The sequence below is a fragment of the Antechinus flavipes genome, chromosome 4, assembly GCF_016432865.1.
Source record: "Antechinus flavipes isolate AdamAnt ecotype Samford, QLD, Australia chromosome 4, AdamAnt_v2, whole genome shotgun sequence".
NCBI classification, from domain to species: Eukaryota; Metazoa; Chordata; class Mammalia; order Dasyuromorphia; family Dasyuridae; genus Antechinus; species Antechinus flavipes.
Genome location: NC_067401.1, coordinates 164,541,406 through 164,569,325, shown reverse-complemented (window position 1 = coordinate 164,569,325; position 27,920 = coordinate 164,541,406). Strand labels below are relative to the sequence as shown.

The window sequence follows — 27,920 nt, the reverse complement described above, 5'->3', positions numbered from 1 at the left end:
TCTTGACTCCAGTTCTTGCCACTTAGTTGCCTTCTCAGGAAGAAAGACCTGAATTCAGTTGCAACCCCAGATACTTACTTTGTGATTTAAGTCACTTAACCTTTGTCTACCTTAGTTTTCCCATCCCTAAAAATGGGGGAAATAATAGTACCTACTCTTAGGATTGTTGTGAAGATAAAATGAGATAGTTGTAAAGCGCTATATAATAGTGAATTATCATTATTAGAATGGCCAATGAAAAGCTTGATGGAGAAGAGGGGGGATTGGAGCTGAGTGAACTGAGCTCCTTATTGATGTGGAAAGTGGAATGGCAGCAGCCCCCCAAAATGGTAGAGGTGGGGAATGCTCTGAGGTGATTAAAAGCCCTTTGTGCGCCTCTGTTGAGGATATTCATTTTTGCTCATTCTGAGCAAAAAAAAAAAAAAGAGAGATTTACTTTTTCAAGTTGGTTAAGAAAAAAAAAAGTTACCAGCATGAGAAGTGAAAATTTCAGCAAAATCCATAATCATCCCAATGAGGCTGAATTTTTTCCAAGACTTTAGAAGAAAAGCAAACTGTGCAGAATGGATCTCTACAGTGTCTTATGCAGCCTTTTTCTCTGGCTACTCTGTGTATGGATGCCTATTTTATTTGGTGATTAAGTTTAGGATGAAGTTAAAAAAAAAAAAAAAACCAATCCAAATTCCTTCAGGGGAAGAAAGAATAAGATGGTGAAAGTGTGAAGTCTTGTTTTGTGACTTGAGCTTCCTGGCAAGGGAGGGTGTTGTGGTTGCACTTGGTGGGAGCTTGGCTAAATATGATTTGGCATGGAAAGGCATAGGCATAGGCAGCCTTTCTGGTGATTTTCTTATTTTTGTCAGAAAAAAATGGTTTGGGTTCTGTTTGTTTATTTTTTTATTTTCTCAATATTAATTTCTGTCTTGTCTCAACAAATACCCAAGCCTGTGCAAGCAAGGTTCTTAGTGTTCCATCAGATAGCTGGGCTTTATCAACTGGATCATCTGGCCTTAAGAGTTTTGTAATATCTTTCCTGTCTTTTCCTTTGTCTTTACCTTTCTTTCTCTAACCTTACTATTAAACTAAATGGAGTTTTTAAAAAATTAAATCTTGTTTTTTCAATGAATAAAAAAATCTATCTTTTCTTCCTCCCTCCCCTTTCCCATTGAGAAAGAAAGAAAAACAAAAGCCCTGTTACAAACAAGCATTGTCAAACAAAACAAATTCCTGCACTGGCCATATCCCAAAAAATATGTCCCAATTTGCACTCTTAAGTCCATCACTTTTGTCAGGAAGCAGGCAAAATGTTCCACCACATGTCCTCTGGGGTCATGCTTGGTCAGCGTTCTCAAGTCCTTCAAAATTGTTTGTCTTTATAATATTGTTATTGTATGAATTGTTCTCTCTGATTCTGCTCACTTCACTCTATATCAGTTCATATAAATCTTCCCAGATTTCTCTAAAACCATCCTCTTCATCATTTCTTCATAAACTATATAATTTGTTTAGTCATTCTCCAATGGTGAATCTCCCCTTAGTTTCTAATTCTTTGCCACCTCAAAAAGGTTTTTGTAATATGTAATATGTAAAAAAAAATTTTTTTTGTAATATGCACATATCTTTGACTGGTTTGGTGTTACAAACCTAGTATTCATGGTTTAATAGCTTTTTTACATAATTCTTTTTTTTTACAATTTTTTTTATTTTCAAAATAAATGCATTGTCTTCAACATTCACCTTTGCAAAACATGTTCCAAATTTTTCTTTCTCTCTTCCCCTTACTCCCTCCCCTAGGTAGCAATAATCCAATATAAACATGTTATGCATAGTTCTAAATCACTTTCCAGAATAGTTATATTAGTACTTTTTTGCCCTCCCACATTTGTCATTTTCCTTTTTTTGTTACCTTTTCTAATATCATGGGTAAGGAGATGCCTCAGAGTTGTTTTAATTTACACTTCTCTGCTAGTGAATTGGAACATTTTTTCATTTAGCTATTGACAGCTATGATTTCTTCCTTTGAAAAAGGCCTTTTCATACGCTTTGACTACTTGTCAATTGGGGAATAACAAATCCCTATCTATTTGAAGATTCCTTATAGATAGGAAGTTGCAATACAGAAATTTAGAAATGAGACCTTAGAAACTTGTGATTTTGTTTGCTTGTTCATGTTCTATATCATACATCTGACAGGTAATTTCCTCCTTGGAAATTTGTTTACAATTTTACCTTTTATGTCTTAAATACAGCAACTAGATGGCACCATAGTGCACAGAATGTCAGACCTGGATTAAGGAAGACTAAATTGCTAAATTCAAAGATCTTAGCAGAGACTAGCTGTGTGACCCTGATTAAGTCATTTAACCCTATTTGCCTCAGTTTCCTTTTAGAGGAAGAAATGGCAAACTTTTGCCAAAAAGAATTAGATACTATTGAAACAACTGAACAACAACAACAAAATGCCTTAAGTAATGTATCCATTTGGGTGTATGGTACAAAATAGTGGTCTAATCATAGTTTCTGCTAGACCGCTTTCCAGTTTTCCCAGCGGTTTTGTTGAATGAATGAATTGTTACTCTGACGGCTGGTTTCGTTGGGTTTATCATATATTACATAACTTTATGCAATTGCTTCTGTATTTTACATGCCTAATCTGTTCCACTAATTAATGTTTCTGTTTCTTATTCAGGTCAAAATTGTTTTGGTCATTACTGCTTTGTGGCATAATTTGAATTCTGTTATTACCAGGTCCCCTTCCTTTCCACTTTTTTCCATTATTTCCTTTGAGATTATTGATCTTTTGTTCCCCAGAATGAATCCCCAGGATGACTTTCTAGCTTTATATAGCGCCTAGAGAAGTAGGCATTTTTATATGCAATAAATGTTAAACTACTTAGCATTTTCTGTAACTGAAGGACAAATTGTTGATTTTCATCCCTTCTCAGAGCTATCCAGAGACAATTATTTCTGGTAGCATGTAATTTCCAACTGTTTCTGGTGATACGTAATTTTCAACAGCAGTTGTATTATATCTACAAGATCTGTAGGTACCTGTGGGCACAGCAGGGGCATCCTTGCCACACCCCTACATGAGAGCTTCTTCCCGAGAGCCCCAGAACAAGTTCATAGAAACTAGTTAGCTTACACTCTGGTTAAGGAGTCTTCACTTTTATGTGCTCCCTTGTGGCTTCCTGCCTGGTTGCATGGATGGAGCTGAATGGAACAAAGGCTGTCTGGAAGCTGTGGATTAAAGGGATCAAAGAGATTAAAGGGATAGTTGTGGGGTGTGCGGTGGGGTAGGTGTCATGTAGTGATAGGAAGCCCAGGACAAGGAGGAGAGCATGGGAAGGAGGGACTTGCCTGAATGGCAGTTCATGTTCTGAAGGGATATTTCCAGTTCTCCTAACACCTTACTGTCCCTTCCCTGCCTGTTCCTTATACATGACCCTCCATCTCCTATTTCTGCAAGTTCACTGGCCTGCCCCCATTCCTCATCTCTGCTATCTGCCTTCTGGCTTCCTTTGGATCTCAGCTAAAATCCTACCTTCTGCTAGAAACCTTTCCCAGTCTCCCTAATGTTGGGGACACCCATATGTGCTTTGTTTACCTCCAACATTCCCTCTGGTTTATCTTATATCTCTCTTTATCTATATTTAATTGGCATGTTGTTTACTCCATTAGACTATGAACTTTTTGAAAACAGTTCTTTTTGTGGTTTTTAAGAGGGAGGGAAGGGAGAAGGTTGCCTTTGCAATTTAAATTTCCAAGTACATAGTAGGTGCTTAATAAATGCTGATTTGACTTGTGCAGGTCCATCTACAAACACAGCAGAAGATAGAAATGAAGATGACTGGCATGGCGTTAAAGGTGGTACGGACAGATGGCTTCCTGGCCCTGTACAATGGCATCAGCGCTTCTATATGCCGGCAGGTCAGTGGTGCTAATAGAAATCATAATAATAATAATAATTCTATTAATATTTATAGAAGCTTCTAACCTTTGAAAAATCCTTTATAGATGTTCTTATTTGATCCCTTGCCAGCTCTATGAGGAATTCTTATTATACCCGTTTTACAGATTGGGAAAAATTGACAGTGAAAGTATTTTAGTGACTTGTTCAAGATCACAAGCTAGTAAGTGTCTGAGAATGGATTTGAACTCAGGTCTTCTAGACTAGTGCTCTGTCCATGATGCTTCCTGGTCTCCCACATAGTAGGAGGTGACTTTTGCCTGTGGTATTTTTATTTTCAAAACATATGCGTGGATTATTTTTCAACATTGATCCTTGCAAAATCTTGCATTCCAAATTTTTCCCTTCCTTCCTCCCATCCCCTCCCCTAGATGGAAAGTAATCTGATATATGCTAAACATGTTAAAATATGGGATTTTCTTGATCAGAAAGCATTGCTCACTTTGGAGTGAGGACAGCCTTAGGAAATCACAGATGCCTCAAGTTAATAAGGACTTCTTGATAGTCTAGATTCTAGGAATTCCTTCCACAGTATTCTCCCTGGAAAAGACTATTCCTTATTTTGGACACAAGTGATTCCTAGAATTACAATTTGAAGGGACTTTGGAAATCATCCATCCCAGCCCCTGCACACCTGATGAGGAATCCCCTTGATATCCCCATTGCTCCGATGCAAAGTGGTCCCATAGGTTTTGTTTGGACAGCTTCAGTGAGTGGGAACTCCACAGGATCCTGAGGTTTGCAGTCTCGTTGTTAGGAAATTTTTCCTGCTATCTCAGGTTGTGTCAACAAATATTTGTTAAGATCCTGGTTTGCTATGCTCTGGCATATAAGAAAAAGCCACATCAATCAACAAGAACAGTGACATCGCTCAAGCTAGCAGGAGTGCAAATAAGAACAGTTAAGACAACTTAGAGAGTTTCAGAATCATTAAAGTTAAGGAAATAGACTCTGCCTCCAGGCTTTCTTATATTTTTTTGGCAAGGCCATTGGGATTAAGTTGCCTGGGTCACACATTTAGTAAGTATTAAGTGTCTGAGGTTATATTTGAGGAACTTAGTTCCTCCTGAATCCATGGCCTATCTGTCCCCCAAACTTTGCCTCTGAAATTTTCACCCTGTGCTCATTCTTCTGTTTTCTCAGGCCAACTTAAGTCAAATCATTTGGATTTTTTCATGATAAGAACTTTTAAATGCTTGAGGGTAGTGATCAGGACCTTTCAGGTCTTCTCTACTTAAACTTAAATAGCTCCATTTTTTCCCATCTGGTATCGTTGCCAGTCCCCTCACCATCCTGGCCACCTTCCTATCGTATGTACTCTGGCTTGTCAAAGTCCTTTCTCAGATGTAGCAAACACAGTTGAATCCAGTGTTTTCATTGGGATTCAGTCAGGGGAGGGGACAAAAGGACTCTGACCTCGCCATTTCTGGGCAGGGTTCCTTAACTTTTTTAAGGACCACGCTGTTGACACTTTGGGCTTGTTTACCAGAATCCTGAGGTCTTTTCCCACAGGCTTGTGGTCTGGCCATGATTCTGTTATCTGGCCCTAGTTTTGTTGGTTTAACACAAACACACACACACATACGTACATGATGATGTAACTCTCTATTTAGAATCAAAATCCTAGCTTTGCTTTTGAATACCTGTACTATACTGGGTGATAGACACTGGTGGGAGAGGCGATAGAAGGCTCTCTTTGAGCACAGGTCTTCAAGGCCATCCCACCTCTGATAAGCACTGGGTCTGACTCCTAGACTTAACCCTTCAATGACCCAGACAAGCCTTCAAAATAAAAAATGACATGTCAGTGCTCACCTGCATCAATAAAGGGAGCTTTCCAACCCTGAAGAAACCTAAGATCTGGCCCTCCTTTCTCTCTGCCTCCCCTATCCTCCCCCCAAAAAAGTATGGCAAGTTTCTTTATGTCTCTGGGAAAGGGAGTTTCCTTTTGTAAAAAATAAAGGTATTCTTAGTGGATGAAAGACTGACTTTTAATTCAGATTTGCCTCTGACACGTTATGTGTTTCTAGGAGCAAAGGAAATCCTTATGCATCTCTTTAAAACTGAATTTAAAGAGAATTCTTGTTTCATGTTGAGAGTTCCTTGTATTGCTAAAATGGTGCATCTCGGGGAAAAAATGGACTAAAATGTGAGTTTGTATTTATTCTTATCAAATTTCATCTTATTAGATTTGGTCTACTGAGATCTTTTGGGATCCTCATTGTGTCACCTAATATATGAACTGTTCCTTTCAACTTCGTGGCAGCTTCAGATGAATAAATACAAATTCAGCTTGTTCCTCTAGTCTTTGATAAAAATATTGAGCAGTCTGAAATCTAAGGGCAGATTCCTAGGAAACATCTAAGACAGCATCAACCCATTAATGACTAGTTTTAAGTCTAACTAGTTGTTTTTTCTGTTTTATTAGTTGCATTAGAATAGGAATTAGATCTGTGGTTTATTGACATAAGTAATTTCTAGATAGGAAAACTTATTTTTAAAAAATGTTTTTTTTTCCCTCAATTATATGTAAGCAAAAATGTTTAACATTCATTGTTTAAAATTTTGAGTTCCAAATTCTTTTGAGCTCTCTTTTTCTCTCTCTTCCTGCTCCCTAAGAAGGCAATGATTGAGCAGTCACCCAGGACATTTCCTTTTTAGCCATATTGCAAAAGAAAACAGAAACTAAAAAAAAAATAAGAATAATAAAGAATGTAAAAAACAATATGCTTTGATCTGCATTCAGGCTCCATCAACTCTTTCTCTGAAGGTGAATGGCATTTTTCATCAAAGTCTTTCAGGATTCTGTGCTGAGAATAGCTAGGTCTTTCATAGTTGGTCATATAATAGTGCTGTTACTCTGCAATGTTCTCTTGATTCTGCTGATTCACTGCATCAGTTCATAAAACTCCTTTTACATCTTTTCCTATATCCTTACTGCTTCATCTTTCAGAGAACTATCCTTTGAAACACAGTTTTTAAAAGATTTAAAAGGAAAAAACAAAAACGTTCACCAAGGTTAAGCACTGGATCAATGAAATCTCAACATTAATTATTCAGTATTCTATACTCGCCCTCCCACACCCCCTACATCCTTTTAGCCTCACAGCCCTGGCCTTCCAAGTGAAGGGAAGAAAGTGTATTATAATTACACTGCATTCAATTTTGATTGTTTTCTTGTTCTTTCAACATAGGTTGATTTCCTGATTCTGCTTGCTTCATGTTGCATCAGTTCATATATATTTACCTGCACTCCTCTATAGTTGTCATGTTCATTTCCCTCAGTATGTAAGGATTTAAGTTCTTACATGTAATTTAATTTCCAATGGTTATTTTTGTTTTCTATTACACTCAAGGCTCACATTTTGTTTAACCATCCCCTATTTGATGGACATCATCTTGTTTCCATATTGTTGACACTATAAAAAGTACTACTATGATAATTTTCATGTATATGGTACCTTTTTGAAAAAAATTATTGATTTCATTGGAGGTATATGGCTAGCAGTGGGCTCTTTTGATCAGTGGTCCTTGACATTTTAGTCACTTTGTTAGCATAATTGCAAATTACTTTCTATAATGGTTGAACTCATTTGAACTTAGCTTTTTAAAAGCCATTTTAAATGTTTCTTCGAGCTTCTTAAAGACTGTGCTCATTTTGCTGCAATTCTCATGAGACTGAGTCACTTTTTTGTATTCTCCCTGTAAAAGTCTATTTGCCCCTTTATTTCATGCAAGTTTAAAAATCTGAGATTGTTATTCAGTATGCTAATCATATTGTCCCATATTGATTCATAGAAATGAGTTTGTGAAATAGTGTTAGGTGAAAGAGGCAGATCATGAGTTTGTACATCCATCTTAGTTATGTACAACTAATAAAAATGGGTGAATGTATATATCAGCAAAAAATCAGAAGAGGAGCTGTAGAATAGCTGAGTTTGAATGTCATTAATTAAGCTCTTTTACCTTTTTTCTAGAAACTTTTCCTAAATTGGACATTCTCTAGTCCCTGTATCATGGTGTCATGGAGTCTTACTTTATTTTTGAACAGCATAGATATTTGCTCTCCATTTAATGAATGTATGCACTTGAGTTTTTTTTTAAGGTCAATGTTTATTGAATAGTGAGTCGTTTTATTCATTAAACAAATTAATGAAACTTAGCTAAACATTAAAAAGAATTAAACTTTAAAATTATAAACTTTGCAAAGAACTTCTACCATGCAGAACAACTTTTCTGACCTCCTTTGCTTAACTAAAAAAATTAAAAAACATCCTTCCAACTCAACCCTGTTTTCCCACTTGCACACTTTGTCATGAAGATCTAGCAGTAGAGTTTTAGTCCTGGGAAGAAGAAGCGCACGCGTACACACACACACACACACACACACATATATATATTAACAATATTTTATTTTTTCCAATTACATGTAAAGATAGTTTTTAATGTTCATTTTAAGAAAAAATTTGATTCCAAATTTTCTCTTTCCCTCCTCTCCCCCCTCTCTAAAGTGGTAAATAATTTGATCATGGAAAACATTTCCATAGTTTTCATGTTGAAATACATACTTTAAAATTTTAAGTTTTTTGCTTTCCTTACTACATCCTGGCTAGGACTGAGCCTTAGAAAATAAATAGCCAGAGGATTAAAATTTGTTAAGTCTAGTTGATTCCCACACTTCCCCTTTCCCAACCCAATTAGATTATATAATAATAAAGACAACTTTGAAAGACTTGAGGACTTTGATCAATGCAGTGATTAACCACAGTTTCAAAGGATTTGAGATAAAACATTTTATCCAACTCCAGTGAGAGAACTGATAGACTTGATTAAAGCTTATTTTCTCTCTCTCACTTTCTCACTCTCTGTTTCTCTGTCTGGCTCTGATTCTGTCTGTCTCTCAGATTTGGCTAATGTGGGAATTTGTTTTGCTGTATTATATATATTTATAATCGATTTTGTACTTTCATTCTCAAAGAGTGGAGGAGGGAGTTGGGGAGAGGATGAGAATTCATAACTGAAAATAAAATAAAATTGAATTAAAAAAAAAAAACCTAACTCAGTTGGAGGCCCCTCGCAAGAGCAAGGGTAGCCTAACTGGGAATCTCCAGAGACTGGGAAAGCCCCATTGCTTTGAGAGCTGTTGGCTCTGTGTCCACGTATGGCCTATCCGCCTTTGCATTATAGTATGAAGCTGTGCTGTGTTTGAAGACCTCTCACCAAGAGCTTTAATTCTAAATTGTGATATTATTGCCCACAGATGACTTATTCCCTTACCCGATTTGCCATCTATGAGTCATTCCGAGACAAACTCACTGCCGGGAGCCATGGGCCCATTCCTTTCTATAAGAAGGTGTTGTTGGGATCTATTGGAGGTGAGAGAACTATCATTTGGATGGAGGGGGAGAGGAAGGGCAGATTTAGCAGAAGGATCTGAAATCTTGTTCAGTGAGTCCATTGAAAAACAGTGGCTGTGAGATTTTATGTTCTCTTTTTCTGTTTCAGGTTTTGCTGGTGGTTTTGTGGGGACTCCCGCAGATATGGTGAATGTCAGGTAAGTGTGTGCCCTCTTAGTTGTGACTGGTCACTTTCATTCAGCCTTTTCTCTTATGATCATTATTATTTTGGTTTTCTTGTCATAGGTCTATGGGACACAAGGCAATGTCAGGGTTAAGGAAAGAAACAAAGAAACAAAAAAAAAGATCTTACCAGACAGGTACCTGTTTGTCTGGTTTAATTTTTAAAAAGGTCAAATGGATATTTGATTTCCTTTTCTCAGAATAAGACCTAAATAGCCTAGATAGCAAGAAAGTCCTAAGTCAAAAACCACTCTTTTTTTTCTTGTTTTACATAAAAAATATTTTCTTGTTGAATCAAATCTATTTTCTGACATTTAGCTCAATTTTATATTTCTGTGAGTTTGTTTCCAGTGGTTCTCTTTGAATACTTTGACTAGTGTCCATTGTCTCCCCCCCCCCCAAAAAAAAAAAAAAAGAAAAAAGAAAAAAAACCTTCCATCTTCTGTCATATAACTATAACTTATTATAGACAATGATAATACAGTCAAAAAATCTTATAAGTAACCTACAATAGCTAAAAGTTACATTTTTAGTCTATCCCCAAACTGTTTTTTTTTTCATTGCCCTGTTTTAACTGAAGTGTAGTGTGCAGAGATAACTTGATTCGATAATAAAGGGATTTCCTAATGAATCTTAGGTCAGAAAGCATTCTTTAAATAAGCTAATTGGCCAGTTCTAATGACCTTGTGATGATGAAAGCCATCTACATTTAAAGAGAGGACTGTGGGAACTGAGTGTGGATCACAATATAGCATTTTCACTTCTTTTATTGTTTGCTTGAATTTTATTTTCTTTCTCATTTTTTTCCTTTTTGGTCTGATTTTTCTTTTGCAGCGAGATAATTGTATGAATATGCCTATATTGAATTTACATATATTTTTTACTATGTTTAATATTTAAAAAATAAAACTTTTCTAATTTTGTCCTTAAAAAAGAAACTGATTAAGTGATTTTGCCTGAAAATTGTTAACTTCCAGAGGCTTTAGAAATCCAGGGCCTCACTATTGGAAACAGGAAAATTCTCATCTCTTTCTCATCTGTTGTTTGCCTTCTCCGTCCTTTATCTTTATTTATTTATTTTTAATGCACATTACTTTATGAATCATGTTGGAAGAGAAAAATTAGAGCAAAAGGAAAAAACCATAAGGGGGGAGGAAACCCAGAAAAAAACAATGAATATGGCAAATGTTGATGTACATTCTGTCTCCTTAGTTCTTTTTCTGGATGCAGATGGCATTTTCAGTCTAAAGTTTATTGGGATTGCTTTGGATCACTGAACCATTAAGAAGAAACTAAGCCTTTCATAGTTGATCATTGCTCATTCTTGCTGTTATTGTGTACAATGTATCCCTGGTTCAGCTAGTTTTGTTCTGCATCAGTGTTGTGTAAATCTTCCCAGATCTTTCTAAAATCAACTTGTCCATCATTTTTTTGTAGAACAGTAATATTGAATTACCTTCATATACCCCAACTTGTTCAGCCCTCCCCAACTGATGGGCATCTACTTATTTTCCAATTCTTTGTTACCACAAAAAGAGCTGCTACAAACAGTTTTGCACATGTGGGTCTCTTTCCTTCCTTTATGATTTCCTGGGGGTACAGACAGCAGGTAGCCTTGCCTTTCTTGATTGCTGTTTGTGGTTTTGGATTTCAGGATGCAGAATGACATGAAGTTACCTATGCACCAAAGGCGGAAGTGAGTAGCTAAGGAGGGTCAGGGTGGCTGAGGTATGTAGGAGACTACCATTTGTGAATTGAGGAGATCTATGGCTCCTGTTTAAAACAGGCAAAGAACAACCTGGAAATTCTACTTGACAGAATAAAGAATGTTTAGCCTAGAGAGAAGACTTAGTATGTCACTGATGTGTTCAAATAGGTCACGGATTATATGGAAAATGGAGAACTGGGATCAGTGGCTGAAAAAGTTACATAGAAATAGATTTGATGTTTGTGTATAAAACAGCCACAGCAGCAACCAACTTAACATTTAGAGCTGCTCCAAAGTGGAATTAATTGCCTTGATAGTGAGTCCCTTCTTCCCCATCATTGGAGGTCGGGAATGGTGTTGGGGAGATTGTTAGCAAGTATGGTTTGAACTGCAGACCTCCAAAGTCCCATCCTGCTCTCAACAATCTCTGACTCATGATGTTGGGCTGGGGAGAGGAGGATGAATTGGGACAGAAAGAAGGGGACTGAGGATTGAACAAGAGAACCGTGAAGTCCTTTACCCAAGTTGCTGTCTGGAAACCAGGGAACAGAAGACCTAGATTATAAAAAAGCTGGAAGGAAACCAGCTAATGTCTGGAAAGAATATCAATAGGGTGCCAGGTCGAGTGTATGTGTTTGGGAATTCACTTCAAGTAGGAGCTTAACTTGGGCTTGTCTTGTATCCATCCCGTAGCTACTCTCACGCTTTAGATGGTCTGTTCCGTGTAGCCCGAGAAGGTAAGACCCATTCCGGAGTGGGTGGCGTGGTTCCACATCACTCACTGACAGCCTGTCTCTTTAGGGCCCTTTCAGCAATGAACACCTTATGTCCATGGGCCACAATTGAGGGAAGTTGTCAAATGTTTTGCCTTAGGATGGTTTCATAGGATAAATTCTAATCTAGCATTCAAGACTCTCCATAATTTGACTTATTTTATTCTGAGGCTCAGAAGTGTTACTTGATCTGCCGGCTAGAGTGAGAATTGAATCTATTCTCTTACCCCCAGGTTGTAAATGTCACGTCCCTTGATTCAGAGGTACTTACTTCATAGGGTTCCCCAGTTTCTTGTGTAGTTTCCTGGTCTGCTGTACTCTCTGACACCTGCAAACTCATATAACCTCTATATTTGCAATACTCTTCTTCTCCTCCCTGCTGAAAATCTTCTCTCTCCTTTCCCAACCCCTCCCTCCTTCCTTTCTTCTCTCCCTCCCTCTTTCCTTCCTTTCTCCCTCCCTTTCTCCTTTCTTCCATTCTTCCTTCTCTTGCTTCCTCTCTTTCTTTCTTCTTTCCTTCTCTCTTTTTTCTTTTCTCCATGGAGCCTTCTCCTTCAGTTAAAGGAAGTCTCCTTTATAATTAACTTTTAAATCCTTTTGTCTAAATTAGTCCTTTGTTTCTATCATTCATACTATACTTTTAATCATACTTACTGTATTCGTGTTGTATTATTCCCTATCTCTATTAGATTAGCTAGCATTTAATTAGATTAATTAGCTAGCATTCATATGATGCTTTAACACTTGTAGAGCATGTTACAAATGTCTCTCCTCACTATGTTTGAGTTAGGTTCTATTACACATATATGAGATAAGTATTAACACCATCTTATAGATGGTGAGACAGAGAGAAATTAGGTGACTTTTGTCAACTAGTAAGTATCTGAAGCAGGATTTGAAGGTAGGTGTTTCTAACTCTAGGTTCTGCTTTCTATTTCTTAATTATAAGATTGTAAGATTGTCCTAGAAAGATACTTTCATTTGTTCGTTTACGGAACAAAATACTACCATGTACATGGTAGTTTTGTAATCGATGTTGCAGTAGAATTGTGTTGCTGATGTGAAATGTTCCCCAGGCAAGTTCCAGTATCAGGGGGCTAAAAGGAAACCCTAGCCTGCATGTATGCTGAATGAGTACCTTCAGTTCTTATAGGGGACTGCACTGTCAGGTTAGGTAGGTAGACTTTTGGGCTGCCAAAGAACAGGGGCTAGAGTGAGAATTGAATCTATTTTCTTACCACCAGTAAAGAGAGCTAAGGGAAACCATTAACCTTATCTTTCCTTCCCTATCACAGAAGGTATAAAGAAACTGTTTTCTGGAGCTACAATGGCATCTTCTCGAGGGGCCCTTGTCACCGTGGGGCAGGTAGGTAACCTCTCAGTGGCAACCCTCCTGGCCAATAATATAATGTGGGGTGAGCTAGGGGAACTGACTTTCTTGCTCTTCTTTAGTTAGAGAAACATTGTGAAATTCAGCTGTGACAAGTGGCCCTTAGGTCCCTGATGGAGGGGGCAAGGCTGCTGGGTTATATTTCCCTGCCCCTGTCTTCTCCAAATTTTAACTAAGTCTGTGACTTCATTTCTGTGGGAACCCCCTTTGCTGATTAAGTTTGGCACGTGTCAGTCCTTAAGATTCTTGGTTTGGCAGTATTGAGAAGTTAAGTGAATTACTTAGAGTCACCAGGTAATATGTCTCAAAGACAAAACTCCAGCCTTGGATTTTCTGACTCTGAGGCTGGTGCTGTACTCCTGCCCCTGAGATATTTGTGACATACCCAGGAGCTTCAGGCTGTCATTCCACTCTATACTTGAGGTCCTTAAAGCCCTGCCCCTCTCTTAGAGTAAAAGAAGTTCCTTCAAGGCAAGGGCCATGTCTGTTTATCTTTGTATCCCCCTTTCATGGATACTTAATCAGTGGTAATCTGGTTACATTAATTTAGCACACACATTCTGATGCAGGAAGAATGGGTTATAGACTAGAGAGCTGTCTCTCACCAACACTTCTTGCAAATGTTCCTTGGGGCAGCACATCCCTTTTTATTCTGGTCTTCAGGGATTGCTTTCTCTGCACTTGTTTTGGAGCCACTAACAATCTTCCTTTCTCACCCCACAAAGCTATCTTGCTATGACCAAGTCAAGCAGCTGGTCCTCGGAACAGAAATGATCTCAGATAACATCTTTGCCCATTTCCTGTCCAGTTTCATTGCTGTAAGTTCTCCATGACCTTTATGTTATCATTCCAGCTTGGACCCCCTATATTTCACAGCCATTATTGTACTGTGGAATGATCCACAGAAGAAAGGAATTCTGTTACCCAATAGAAACTTGCCTTGGCTTGTAAAAACTCTTGGGAATGGCTGAGGCACTCTACTGTGGGTTCCTGCGTTTGCTCCACCATCTTGGTTTTGCTTCCTCAGTACTATACAATGACCATTGAAAGAGCTTGGGGATGGAGAGAGGGATGATAGAGAGAGGGGAAATGGGGAGAGGGATGACGAGAGCAGATGACAAGATGGTAGTCTGGTTATTTCCTCCATGAAGAGTGAGAAGCTTTAGGGGCTCTTCACTTGGTTAATCTCAGAACAGCCAGATAATTATTTTTCTGATACCAGACTATTGCTGATAGAGCTTTTTACTCAGCAACACCTCTGAGAGTTTCAGAAAGTAAAGACCCATGAAAGATTCTTTTGCAACCCATAACCTTGCTTCTCCATAGGGTGGGTGTGCCACCTTTCTGTGCCAACCCTTGGATGTACTTAAGACTCGTCTGATGAACTCCAAGGGGGAATATCAGGTAAGCACATCAACATGTATTAGATCCATTCTGGCATATGGGCTTCCTCCCCTTCTTTTCTTCCTCTCCAAGCCCTACAGCTTTCAGCGTAGCTCCATCCACTAGTTTTCCTTCCTCAGAAACCCAGCTGACCTGCAACAGAGAACTGAGTTCCTGGTGTGTCTGAGCTGGTCTCATTGAATTTCTAAACTGAAAGGGACCCTAAAAGATCGTTTAGTCTAACTCATCTCCTTTGAGAGAGGAGGTAACTGAGTCTCATAGAAAAAGAAATGTCCACCCCAAGACTACACAGTCAAGTAAACCTAATTCTGATTCCCAAATGGGTGTTCTTGGGGTGATCAGGTTGGAGGTCTGAGGATATGAACAGCCTTATTATAGAAAGTGTGATGAAACCTTTGTACCTTGAGAGGCATTGATGTATTTATTTGTTCTAGGGTGTTCTCCACTGTGCTTTGGAGACAGCAAAACTTGGACCACTGGCCTTTTACAAGGTATCAATGAGCTGTGGGGCAGGAAGATTTGGGGGGTGGGTTGTAGCTCCAATTGTGGGTACTGCACTTGGATATTTGGGCCCGATCCTGGTGCTTTCTGCAGGGTTCAACATTCTCCCTTCGGCACTCCGCTCCCAATCCTCTCTAATTTTGTCTTGTTTTCTCTCACTTCAGGGCTTCTTACCTGCTGGAATCCGTCTAGTCCCCCACACCGTGCTCACCTTCATTTTTTTGGAACAACTCCGATTATACTTTGGAGTAGATGTTTGAGCTGGGCTTGTTTGAGTGGGAGCCATGCAGATGCTACAGGGCTCCTGGGCTACCCAGGATTCTTCCAAAGAGACCCAGGGAGGTAGCGTCCCAGCATCCTCTCAGGGGCCAGTACTTTATACATTCCTGTCTTGTTCTCCCCTTCTGTGTCACCTGTGCCCACTTCTTTGCCTCATGAGCATGGTTTCCACCCCACTCTCCTTCTACATCTTAGAGATCAAAATGGTTTTTCATCCTACCTTGACAGAAGCCCCTTGATTCTACCAGTCACTTTCAACCCCTCTGTGTAACCTCCTTTGCCTTAATTGTCCCATTGGCCTTTCATCTGGGCCCTCAGAATGCTCTCTGTACCTTAACCTCTGCTTCACAGAAGGGGAGGATCCAATACGTTTTGTAGCCAATCTGAAGAAAAAAAAAAAAAAAACAACTTGAAAAGCAGTCCCCTGCTTATCCCTATCTTATCCCATCCTGAATTTCCCTTTGCTTTTCTACAAATGGGGAAAATAAATGTTTACAGGAACTCTCCTCTCCTCCGATCCCCCTCTCCCCCCTCCCCCTTCTTTGGGAATGTGAAGTACATTCTGCTGGTGGTGATCCTCCAGGGGAAGGCTTGGCTGAAGATGTCTTTCTAAGGCCTTTCCCTGAGCAATTATTAAACGCACAAGATTTTGTAGAGGAAAGTTTAACTGCTGTAGTTAACACTGAATTTGGGTGGTAAGTTTCCTACCATTTCAGTCATCAAAGAGAGACTGAAGAGTAAGGTCTTCCTTCAGTCTGTCAATCATAATGGAATATGGAGCATCCAGATTTGGCTTGGCACCCTGAACCAACATATTTCTACTTTTCTTCTTACTTTATTCTCATTTGAGGATAGAGGACTCTCTGTAGAGTTGAGGACTGGTGAGCCTCATTCTTGACTTCGAAAGAGGAAAATTGATAGGTAGCCAGTAGGTACGGCTCTCCATGGGTCCTGGTGAGAAAAAGAAAATCACTTCTTTTCTCCCTCTCCCATCCTCCTGGTGACATTTTCTCCCCCTCTCACTGTTTCTACCATTAAATCCACTATGTCTCTGAGTCCTGTCCCTTTGTCATTCAGATCAAAGGGGCTAACATATCACCCAGTCGGTAGCATTCTCTCACACCACCACAGCTTCTCATCCCTTCCTCCCAAGGCCTCCTCTAACCCCCTTCTGCTCAGTGATTGCTTTAAAGATCAAATTTTAGCCAAAACTCAGGCACCAAATAGCTGCTGCTATCTTCAGGGATTTCTCCTCTATGTCTTCTGCTTTTTCCTCTTTCCCCAGCACCCCGCCCTCCCTCCAGCTCCTTATTTTTTGGTACACATTTTACCACAGCTCCTGAGTGACAGGTGGCCTGGAGGTAGAAGGAAACAGATGTATAGTTTAACTTTTTATTTTCTCAGCCCTCCATTCTCTACCTCCCTGATATTTGATGTTGCTAGGGTAGAAAGAAATCACATCAGTCAAGTTGCCTGATTTCTACTCGAAATATCATGGCACCCATCTGGAGCTGGGCTCATTATTTTTCTAGCTGACATGTTTCTTTTCACCTTTTGTCAACTACCTGTTCTGTGGTCCTTAGGAGAAGGATACTGTGAAAATTTAAAGAGAGGCATATTGCATAGTGAGTGGATAGGGCCCTACTTATATCCTTCCACTGCCCCTAGCTTTTTTGATCCTGGTTAAGTTACTCAACTTGTTTGAACCTCAATTTCCTTATCTTAAAATGAATATCATCATAAATAATAAAGTAATGTGGTAAAAATGAGTCGAAGGACAGCACCTAACCACAGAATCATGATGAGGATCACATTAGCTAAGTTATGTTATGCACTATTGAGATATGACCTGCTGTTATTATTGCTACATACTTATGGTAGGTAATAGTAGGAATTCTGGTTGTATCATATAGCTTATTAATGATTCAAAATAACTTCAGTAAACCAGTGGGAATGGTTTTCCCTTTCAAAGTCAACTAAATAAGTTTTTAGTGCATTTATCCCTCTGCAAACCAGCACCAATCAGGTCTTGAGTTATTCAAAGAAGACATTACTGTTGCCCTATTTGAGTTTACAGTATATGTGGAGGAAGCAGCTGGAAAGTGATTTTAGGGCTAGAGGGGAGAGCATGGCCTGGACCAGAAACATACCTCACATCAACAGGCCCTTATTGAGGGCCTGCCGTGTGCTAAATTAGAGCTAGGACCAAATGGATATTGTCACAGTCATCTGGATGTTAGGTTCCATGCTGATGTGCAATAGGGAAGCACTTGCAGAATTGGAGAATCCTCGTTAACAGAAAATTAAATTAATTGCATCCCAGAGATCCTGAAGATTTAATGAGATGAGCAGCCTTGATTGCTCTGAGCTCCATTGCCCATCCCTGCATTCCAGGAAAATGGAGCTGGTTCTTTATTCTAGTTCTTCCCTGAGTTTATTGCCCACTTTCTGTGTTAAGTAGTTTCTTTGTGGTATACAGATGCTTTGTTAAGGGTTAATGCCATATGTTGTTAGCTCTGAGCCCCTAGTTTATGTTTAAAGGAGGTCATAGCTAAAGAGTCCATTTCATGAGGCCAGGAAAAGTAGTTAGCAGGAAGAATGCAGAGATTTGTCTTTTTCAAGATTTTCCTTCCTCTTCCTTGGTATGATACAAGAGCCATTCCTCTGAGCTGAATGCCCAATTTGGTTTTCTTGACTTGGGTAATGATTTGGGTGACAAAACTAACAAATGTTTGTATCTGGATTTAATTTTTCACTACACTGGCTTTATAAAGACACATGACTGTTAAACTAGCTCTTTCTGATCCTGGGTTTAACCCCTTCTCCCCCAAGAAGTAGTTTTGGAAAAGGATTTATTTATCTAAAAGACTTCTGACTAAATTAAGGATGAATATATAGCATTGTCATGTCCCAAAACAAAAACAATAAAAAAAGCTAGAGCTGTGGTCTCCCAGGGAAATTGTTGAAAATAACATCATCATAGAGTTTTAGAGCTGGAATGATGTTTGTATTTATACAATGTTGAACAATAATGAAGCATTTCTCACACAGCTTCATGAATTAAGGTAGTATGCACAGTAAATAGATTTCCATTTTCCAGATGAGGAAACAGGCCAGATTGAAGTGACTTGCCAAATGTAATACAATATAGCAATTAAGAATTAGGATTTGAACTGCATCTCTTGAATCAAGACCCCTCTTCATAATACTACAATCAATACCTCATAGAAGGGACTCTAGAAATTACCTAGTTCAATTTCTCATTTGTTTCTTGGCATTTTCAGATTTTTTTTTTTGGTTATTCAGTTTTGTTTAAATTTCCATCAACATAGTGTCCAAATACATGAACAAAAATAAGAGATTAAAAACAAATATAAACTACTGAACAAAACAATGCAAAAAAAAGTGATTGCAACTAGTTGTACATGTAATGATATTCAATGTTATTTACCAATTGTTAAGAAAAACTATTAATTTTAACAAGTTTGTGTCAATATTATATTTAACATGAATTTTGTTGCTTTTGTCATCTTTAATTACATAGTTGTAATTTGTGTGTTTTTTTAGTTACACTTTTTCTACTGTATGGTTTCATGTGTCTTCCTGCATTATTTGACATTTCTTCTATTTGTTATTCCTTATAGCATATTCCATTACATACATTTAGAGTAATTTATTCAGCCATTCTTCAATTGTCGGACATATAATTAGTTTTCAGTTTGCTGAGAATATTTTTGTGCAGATAGAGCTTTTTTTCCCCATCACAAATTTCCTTTGACTGCAAGTCCCTTTCCTGAGTCAAAATACATTCATGTTTTTATAACTTTGATGGAATAATTCCATATTGCTTTCCCAAAATAGTTCAACCAATTCATAACCCTAACAGCAATAAATTTGTATGCCTGTTTTCCTGGGCCCCATTAATTGATCCTACTGCCTGACAAATGGCATTGAATTTTAATTTCCATTTTACATTCTCTTTCTCTCGTTAATATGAAGGGGAAATCTCCAGCTAGGAGATATGGGGACCCTGGAGAGGTGATGCATCTTACCTAAAGTCATCCAGGGAGTTAGTGGATAAATTAAGACTAGAGCCTTGTCATGATAAAAGAATCACATCTTCCTCAAAAGCAGTCTAGTAGAACTTTATTTAAGAACCACAGAAAATAGAAATACATTTAACCACAGGAAGACACTTTGTCTTTCTAGTTCTTGAAGAAATCTAAAATGCCCCTCAGGAGCTTCTGTTTTATTAGTTTTGAGAAATGGACTAATTTACATTTCTGTTTCCATGTAGAACTTTACATTATTGGACGGAACTTGGACTATCTTTAATTAATCTAAAAAGACAAGTAAAATGAATTTAAGGGAATTGAAACAAAGGAAAACATGACTCCTTTAACTGAAATAATGGCTACTTTCTAAGATGGAGAATTAATATCCAAGGGTTTTCATGTTGGGTCTTTGTCTAAATTCAGTTTTCTGATTGGAGGTTTTCACAAGTGATGTCAGGTAAAACAAGTTAACGATACTTGTTAATGAATATACTTAACAAATCAATGTAGTCTCATAATTGGACATCTTTATGGTATAGGTAATTAGAGGTTTAACAAGCATTCGTATAAGGCCTGTCTTGAGCATCTTTTAAGAGTCTGACTAAGCTTTCCATTCCTATTTTTTCCAGTGTACAGGTAAGAAGTCCACTGAAGTCCAGCCATAGCACAAATTTAACTTTCCCATTGTTATGGTTTGCAATTTGCCATTTTACTGCTCCTAAAAGACTCAGGGCATAATGGGCAGTGAAAATGCTTTTAAGTCTCACACTTTTCCTTATAATATACTCTGAAAAATGAATGACTCAGTGCTAATAGACTGATATAAATCTTTCAGTAAATTGCTTTAAAAGTATTATATTAATTCTAATGGGATTTATTTATTCCCAAAACAACATGTCAGATCAACCTAAGTGCTATTAAACTATTAAAACTAATATAAACTATTAAATATATATATTCAAAGGAACATGGTATTGGTAACTACCTCACTAAATCTGAAGAGCAAAGGCTGATTTTATAGCCCAGTTGTTGGATGTCATTTCAGTTGTCAGAAACACAGCTTGGGGCTATGACTTCAAACTTTTCCTCTTCTATTTTACCCTGTTTTCTGCATAGTTGTGTCTCATAAATTATCCTGATTTCCTGTATACTCCTGGGACTTGCTCAGTCTTGACCATTATTACAATAATCCATTCCATATTATTGTTCTGTAAGAAATGACCAGCAGGATGAATACAGAGAGGACTGGCGAGACTTACATGAACCGATGCTAAGTGAAATGAGCAGAACCAGGAGATCATTTTACACTTCGACAACGATATTGTATGAGGATGTATTCTGATGGAAGTGGATTTCTTTGACAAAGACTCAGTTTCAATTGATAAATCATGGACAGAAGCAGCTACACCCAAAGAAAAAACACTGGGAAACGAATGTGAACTATTTGCATTTTTGTTTTTCTTTCCGAGTTGTTTTTACCTTCTGAATCCAATTCTCCCTGTGCAACAAGAAAACTGCTCGGTTCTGCACACATATATTGTATCTAGGATATACTGCAACATATTTAACATATATAGGACGGCTTGCCATCTAGGGGACGGGGTAGAGAGAGGGAGGGGAAAAATCGGAACAGAAGCAAGTGCAAGGGATAATGTAAAAAAATTACCCTGGCATGGATTCTGTCGATATAAAGTTATTATAAAATAAAATATTAAAAAATAAAAAAAAATACAATAATCCATTCCAGTTAAATACTGGTCCCATCCTGAAGAATAGTCATAATTGCTAAAATTCCTGAAGTCACCTGCAATCTTCAATAAAAAATTCGCTGTGCATCCCAACCAGCCAAGATTTTAATCTATGAGGGCAGTTGCACAGATAGTACTTACACTTTTCTATAGTTCATTCATCCTCATTTTTCCTACTTTGGTTAATATAGAATCAACATATTATACTGATTTAAGGTGCAAATTTCACCTTGAGAAGCTAGCATTTGTTTCAAGCAATACCTACTGGTTTGGGAAGCTAGCATTTGTTCCAAGCAATGCCTACTGGTTTAGGGGTTAAGTGTAACAAACAGCCTGGAGGCTACTATCTGTTGCTGTATTATAAAATTCAGTTTCCTTAATACTGTTAAATAAGTTTGTGATATGTTGAATGTTTTTGTCCTCAACTCAGTCACCCTTAGCTGTCTAAATGATGCTCTAGGCACCTGGTAGAACTTAATATTGCTCCATATCCCAAAGTTACTGAATGGAATGAGGGATTGGATTGGATAATCGGACCTTTTATATCTCGGATTCTCCCGTTTTTTCCTTTTGGGGGAATAGAGAGTAGGAGCCTGTGCCCAAGGTCTTTCTCCTTACCCATATGGATACAGTCCCTATATACATGTCCCCCTCCAGTCCAGAAGATATTTGTATGAAACCAAAATATTTTAATTATTAAATTTTATTTATATACATATAAGTAAATATATTCCATTTAATTAATTTTAGAGTAAAAATTTTAAAAATATTTGCTTTGTGGCAGAAACCAGACTTCCAGTAAAGTATTCCAAAGTTTTAGTGGTTTATCAACAAGTCAACCAATAATAATTACTGTTGTTCTAAGTGATGGGAGTACAAATACAAGGAGACATATTCTGTCCCCAAAGAGTTTGTGAGAGTAAAGCAGAACAAAAGTGTGGAGTGCACCATGTAGAGGAATGAATAATGGCTCTCTTGGCACCCTCCTTACATGGAAGTCCTGAAAGAAGCTATCCATTCATCCAGGAGAGGCCATAAAAGAGGAATATATTTCCAGTGTGTTGAATTCTGAACTGAGTTTCCAGGATGAAGTTTCTGAACCATAGTCAAAGTCCAAAGTGGAGCTTGAAGAAGAATGAATCAAGAGCTAGGTCATTTCAGATTGTAACTTGCTGTACCCCACTTCCCCAATTCTGATGCTGGTAGAGCCATGAGTCCTGATTTCCTCACTTCAGAGTAACATGGACTCAATCATCAGCCATAGTGAAGGGAACCTGCCAGCTTATATGGGAATCACCCCACAGGATGTCTCTTTGTTCCTCCTACTGGAAGAACAGTGATGGCTTTCAGAAGCCATGTGGTTTGTTTGTTTACCACTGAGTAAAGTTCCTATTTGTCCTACAGGGTCATTCCATTTATGATCAGGCTATCTACTAGTAAAATGGTATGGAAAAATGAGAATTTCATTCTGGCAGCCTAGCTTGTGCCATGGCTGTTGATACTACCTTTAAGGAAATCATTCTTTTTCAGGGGGATATCTCCTCTTGATTATTCCCATGGTCCCCCATAGCTGCCACACTACCATTGAGCTGGGGTAGTAATCCAAAGAAGATGACTTGTATTTACTAAGGGCTCATCTGTTCCTTTGCTGTTTTGTCTCTTAGACACAGGCTCTTATTTCCGCCATCTGTTCTGTGTTACCTGGACTCTACAATTACTTTTTTCTCCCTGTGGGAGCCTCCCCCCAATTTGTTGCTTTGAGTATTACCTACCCTTAGCTGTTACTCAGTATACAAGGATATTATGTTTGGTTTTTCATAAATTTTTTCTACATTTTATATATACATATATACACATACATTATATCATTTTAATTAATGAGTTTAAGACAGTAAATGTATAAATATCTTGTTATAGACATGCTCTAATTTATAAGTATTTCTGAAAAATCAGGTCTTTCATAGTCTATGCTTGAGAAAAGTGGTGTTGGTTAGACTGGAATTCATATCTTGAATGAGTGTCTGCCACAGATCATCTTATTCCCAATCAACCTCCCAGAGTGGGTGACTTGAAATCCACTTGGTTTTTAAGGAAAGCATTGCTTGGCAAACAGCTGTGGTGACAGTGGATTAGATCAGAGAACCATGGGGTCAAAGCTATGATGTCCCAGTCACCGAGGCCTGAGCAAGCTGAACTAATACCAGCCCTGACAAAGGTGATACCTGGACTGAGCAACAACGGCCTAGGCCCACTGATAGGAGTCCTCAGGGCAGCTGCTTTCCTGTTTCAATGGCCACTTAATAGGCTACACTTTTCATGTGGTGGTCCACTCTAAGAAGCCTTCCTCTTCTCATCTAGTGCCCTTAGCTCCTTAGGGCCCAGCTTGGCCTGGTCCTCTCTTCCCCTTCAGTCTGCAGGACTCTTGGCCATTTTCCACGTTGTGGGAATCACTGTGTGATCCACCCCAAGATGGATTTCAGTCTGGTGGGAAGTGATGGGTTGTCCTTGAATAAACCTTTCCATGGAGACTAGGCCCCAGTAATGTGCCCAGGAGTTGTCTCTAAAAGGCAATGCTTGCAGTGCTTGGCTTGGAATTACCAGCTGCAGAACCTAAGGACCATTTCGAGGTTTCCTCATAAAAGTATGCTTTTTCTGCTTAGCATGGGGAGGCACAGGAACCTTGCAGGTCAGAAGATGAAAAAGTTAAGCTTTCCACATTCATCTTCAGTGGCTTCTTAGCAACAAACCTAGCAATCAGATCAGGTAGCTTTTCCTATTCATCCAGGAGATGAGGACTTGCACAGGGCCTTGAGGTGGGTGTGGATGGCCTTTCTTGGTGGTCACTAATAATAAGAAAGGCCATCCACAAGAGGGGATTTGGGCTTATGTGCTTTGCAAGAATTCCACTCATTAAGTAGTCTCAAGAATTTCACAGAAGTTACAAGCCTAAATTTTCTTGGAGTCTGCTTTCTATCCACAAGTGCAGACGTGTTTGATGCCCCAATTGCTTATATCATAGGTGGTACAGAGCCAAAGCATACAAAGATTAGTATTACTGCTTTTAAATACCAGTTTTTTGCCCATTTTAAGTACAGTGATTTGCTTAACTCCTCTTAGAATGAAACACTGTTTTCTATGCAGGCTGGTCTGGGTAAATCAAGGGGTCGATCCTATTGGTATTGAGTGCTGTTTGAACCTAATAGCTCTAACCAGGATACCCTACCTTCCACTTCCTCTAACAGGTCTTTACATATTATATTCATTTTTCAGGCTTGTCCCTCATTTTTACCTGGTACCTGGTATCTAGCCCCTCCCTTCAAAACTGGCAGGAGATCAGAAGATTAATGCTTCCCCCTCCTTGAAGACTGTTTTTCTCTCTCAAAATACTGGATGGCACTTCATCCTGGGACTCTGCTCAGGCAGTTGATAGAAACACAAGTCTTGGGACTCTGAGTTCTGGATTTTTCCTCTCTCTTTTTTATACATATTTTTCACAGACCTAAATTTTTGCAGCTTCAGGAGTACTCCCTTATACTGATGCTCCTTTAAGTGTGTCTCCTGGGCTCAGTGGACATCAAAGCTGAGCTTGGCCAAAGCCTGAAAGAGCAGGTTTTAGCAACATTAATTAATCAGAAAACAAACTTTTAGTTTTACTGCATGGATATATTTAATTGCAAATGATAAGTTTGTTTCTGAGGTTTTCTTATATTGGTAGCAGATTGTAGGTCACATTTTGATAACTCAATTGTATGCTAATTAAAATACATTTTCTATATCATGTATAGTTTAATGCATAAATTAAAGGCAATAAACATCTATTGTTACAGAAATATTATATTTGTGTAATATATAAATATAAATATTTTATCTCAAGTATTTCTGAAAAATAAGATCTGTCATAGTCGTAAAGTACACCTAATGGGATAGCTAGATGGTATACTGGATAGAGCATTGGCCCTGGAGTCAGCAAGACCCAGTTCACATCCAGTCTCAGACACTTGACACTAGCTGTATAATTCTGGACTAGTCACTTAATCCTAGTTACTTCAGGGGAAAAAAAAGAAGAGGAAAAGAACTCCTAACATATAGTTTTATATATATATATATATTCAAGAGTAAGGGTCTTCACTTGGAGTCCATGAACTTAAGTTTGGGGGAAAAATACATTTTGATAACTGTTTTTGTTTAGTCACTTTCAGCTGTGTCCAACTCTTCATGACCCCTTTGGGAATTATTTTGGCAAAGATATGGTTTGATATTTCCTTCTCCAACTCATTTTACAGCTGAGGAAACAGGCAGAGAGGGTTAAGTGACTTATCCAGGGTCACTCAGCTAGTAAATATTCAAGGCCAGATTTGACTTTTGATCCTTCTGACCCTAGGCCAGGAGTTCTATCCACTGTGTCACTTAGCTGCTTGTATTTCCATGTAATTAGTTTCCTTTGTAATCCCATGTACTTTTTTTTTCTTTGAAAAGCATTCTTCTGAGGAGTCTGTGGATTTCACCAGACAATGTCAAAGGGAAACATCATTTAAAAAAAAAAAAAAAGGTCCTTAACCCCTAGTAAGAATCTAGTAAGTGAATGTTCCTCATATACTTTGTTGAGTCATATGAAATTAGACAGCTTTTTACAATTGTCCATAATTATTCATAGTTCCAAAAATAAATAGGAGGTAGTGATGGATTTACTAGAGGCTAAAATATTGACATTCAGAAGAGAAAAGATAATTGATTCTATATCCTGCACAGTGACTTATTAGTAAATTCATTATTTATGTGCTGCAAAACAATGTTTTCAGAATTATATTTTAAATATTTGCTCTTTTTGTGAACGGCACTGTTTTCAAGATTTGCTCACTAGTTTCCAATCTTCTCCCCTTTAATTCTAGTGGGAAGGGGAAGGGAATAGTTATCTTAGTACTTTAGTATGTTAAAGGGAATTGTCCAAAAAGCTTATATTTAAATATATGTTTCTAAAAATCTATATAGTCTTTTAAAATAAAGCCTAATAACCTGAAAATAAGTCAATTTTTTTAAAATAATTTTTTTATTGACAGAACCTATTCCAGGATAATTTTTCACAACATTATCCCTTGTACTCACTTCTGTTCCAATTTTTCCCCTCCCTCCCTCCACCCTCTCCCCCAGATGGCAAGCAGTCCTATACATGTTAAATAGGTTACAGTATATCCTAGATACAATATATGTGTACAGAACCGAATAGTTCTCTTGTTGCACAGGGAGAATTGGATTTAGAAGGTATAAATAACATGGGAAGAAAAACAAAAATACAAACAGTTTACATTCATTTCCCAGTGTTCTTTCTTTGGGTGCAGCTGCTTCTGTCCATCCTTGATCAATTAAAACTGAGATAGATCTTTTTGTCGAAGAAATCCACTTTCATCAGAATACATCCTCATACGGTATCGTTGTTGAGGTATATAATGATCTCCTGGTTCTGCTCTTTCACTTAGCATCAGTTCATATAAGTAAAGTAAAGTAAATTTCTTGCCAATCCCTTCTGTATTCATCCTGCTGGTCATTTCTTACAGAACAATAATATTCTTTTTTTTTTAATAAATTTTATTTTATTTAATAATAACTTCGCATTGACAGAATCCATGCCAGGATAATTTCTACACGACATTATCCCTTGCAATCACTTATGTTTCGTTTTTTCCCCTCCCTCCCTCCTCCCCCCCCCAGGATGGCAAGCAGTCCTATATATGCTAAACATGTTGCAGTATATCCTAGATACAATACATATTTGCAGAACCGAACAGTTCTCTTGTTGCACAGGGAGAATTGGATTCAGAAGGTAAAAATAACTCGGGAAGAAAATCAAAAATGCAAATAGTTCACATTCATTTCCCAGTATTCCTTCTTTGGGTGTAGCTGTTTCTGTCCATCATTTCTCCAATGAAACTCAGTTAAGTCTCTTTGTCAGAGAAATCCACTTCCATCAGAATACATCCTCATACAATATCGTTGTCGAAGTGTATAATGATCTCCTGGTTCTGCTCATCTCACTTAGCATCAGTCCATGTAGGTCTCTCCAAGCTTCTCTGTATTCATCCTGCTGGTCATTCCTTACAGAGCAATAATATTCCATAACATTCATATACCACAATTTACCCAGCCATTCTCCAGTTGATGGGCATCCATTCATTTTCCAGTTTCTAGCCACTACAAACAGGGCTGCTACAAACATTTTGGCACATACAGGTCCCCTTCCCTTTTTTAGTATCTCTTTGGGGTATAAGCCCAATAGAAACACTGCTGGATCAAAGGGTATGCACAGTTTGATAACTTTTTGGGCATAATTCCAGATCGCTCTCCAGAATGGCTGGATTCGTTCACAACTCCACCAACAATGCATCAGTGTCCCCGTTTTCCCGCATCCCCTCCAACATTCATCATTATTTTTTCCTGTCATCTTAGCCCATCTGACAGGTGTGTAGTGATATCTCAGAGTTGTCTTAATTTGCATTTCTCTGATCAATAGTGATTTGGAAC

At 38.2% G+C, this 27,920-nt stretch overlaps 1 protein-coding gene across 1 annotated transcript in view; it reads left to right on the top strand.

The window, feature by feature from the left end:
* Positions 1 to 19,113, top strand: part of LOC127560640 (mitochondrial dicarboxylate carrier-like) — a 32,840-nt gene extending 13,727 nt beyond the window's left edge. Inside the window, exons 2-11 of the mRNA XM_051995377.1 lie at positions 3,808 to 3,927; positions 9,228 to 9,342; positions 9,473 to 9,521; positions 11,201 to 11,242; positions 11,948 to 11,991; positions 13,323 to 13,393; positions 14,143 to 14,235; positions 14,744 to 14,821; positions 15,256 to 15,312; positions 15,487 to 19,113. Coding sequence (XP_051851337.1) covers positions 3,808 to 3,927; positions 9,228 to 9,342; positions 9,473 to 9,521; positions 11,201 to 11,242; positions 11,948 to 11,991; positions 13,323 to 13,393; positions 14,143 to 14,235; positions 14,744 to 14,821; positions 15,256 to 15,312; positions 15,487 to 15,582 — 765 coding nt within the window. The 3' untranslated portion in view covers positions 15,583 to 19,113. The remainder of the gene's footprint in view (positions 1 to 3,807; positions 3,928 to 9,227; positions 9,343 to 9,472; positions 9,522 to 11,200; positions 11,243 to 11,947; positions 11,992 to 13,322; positions 13,394 to 14,142; positions 14,236 to 14,743; positions 14,822 to 15,255; positions 15,313 to 15,486) is intronic.
* The last annotated feature ends 8,807 nt before the right edge of the window (positions 19,114 to 27,920 follow it).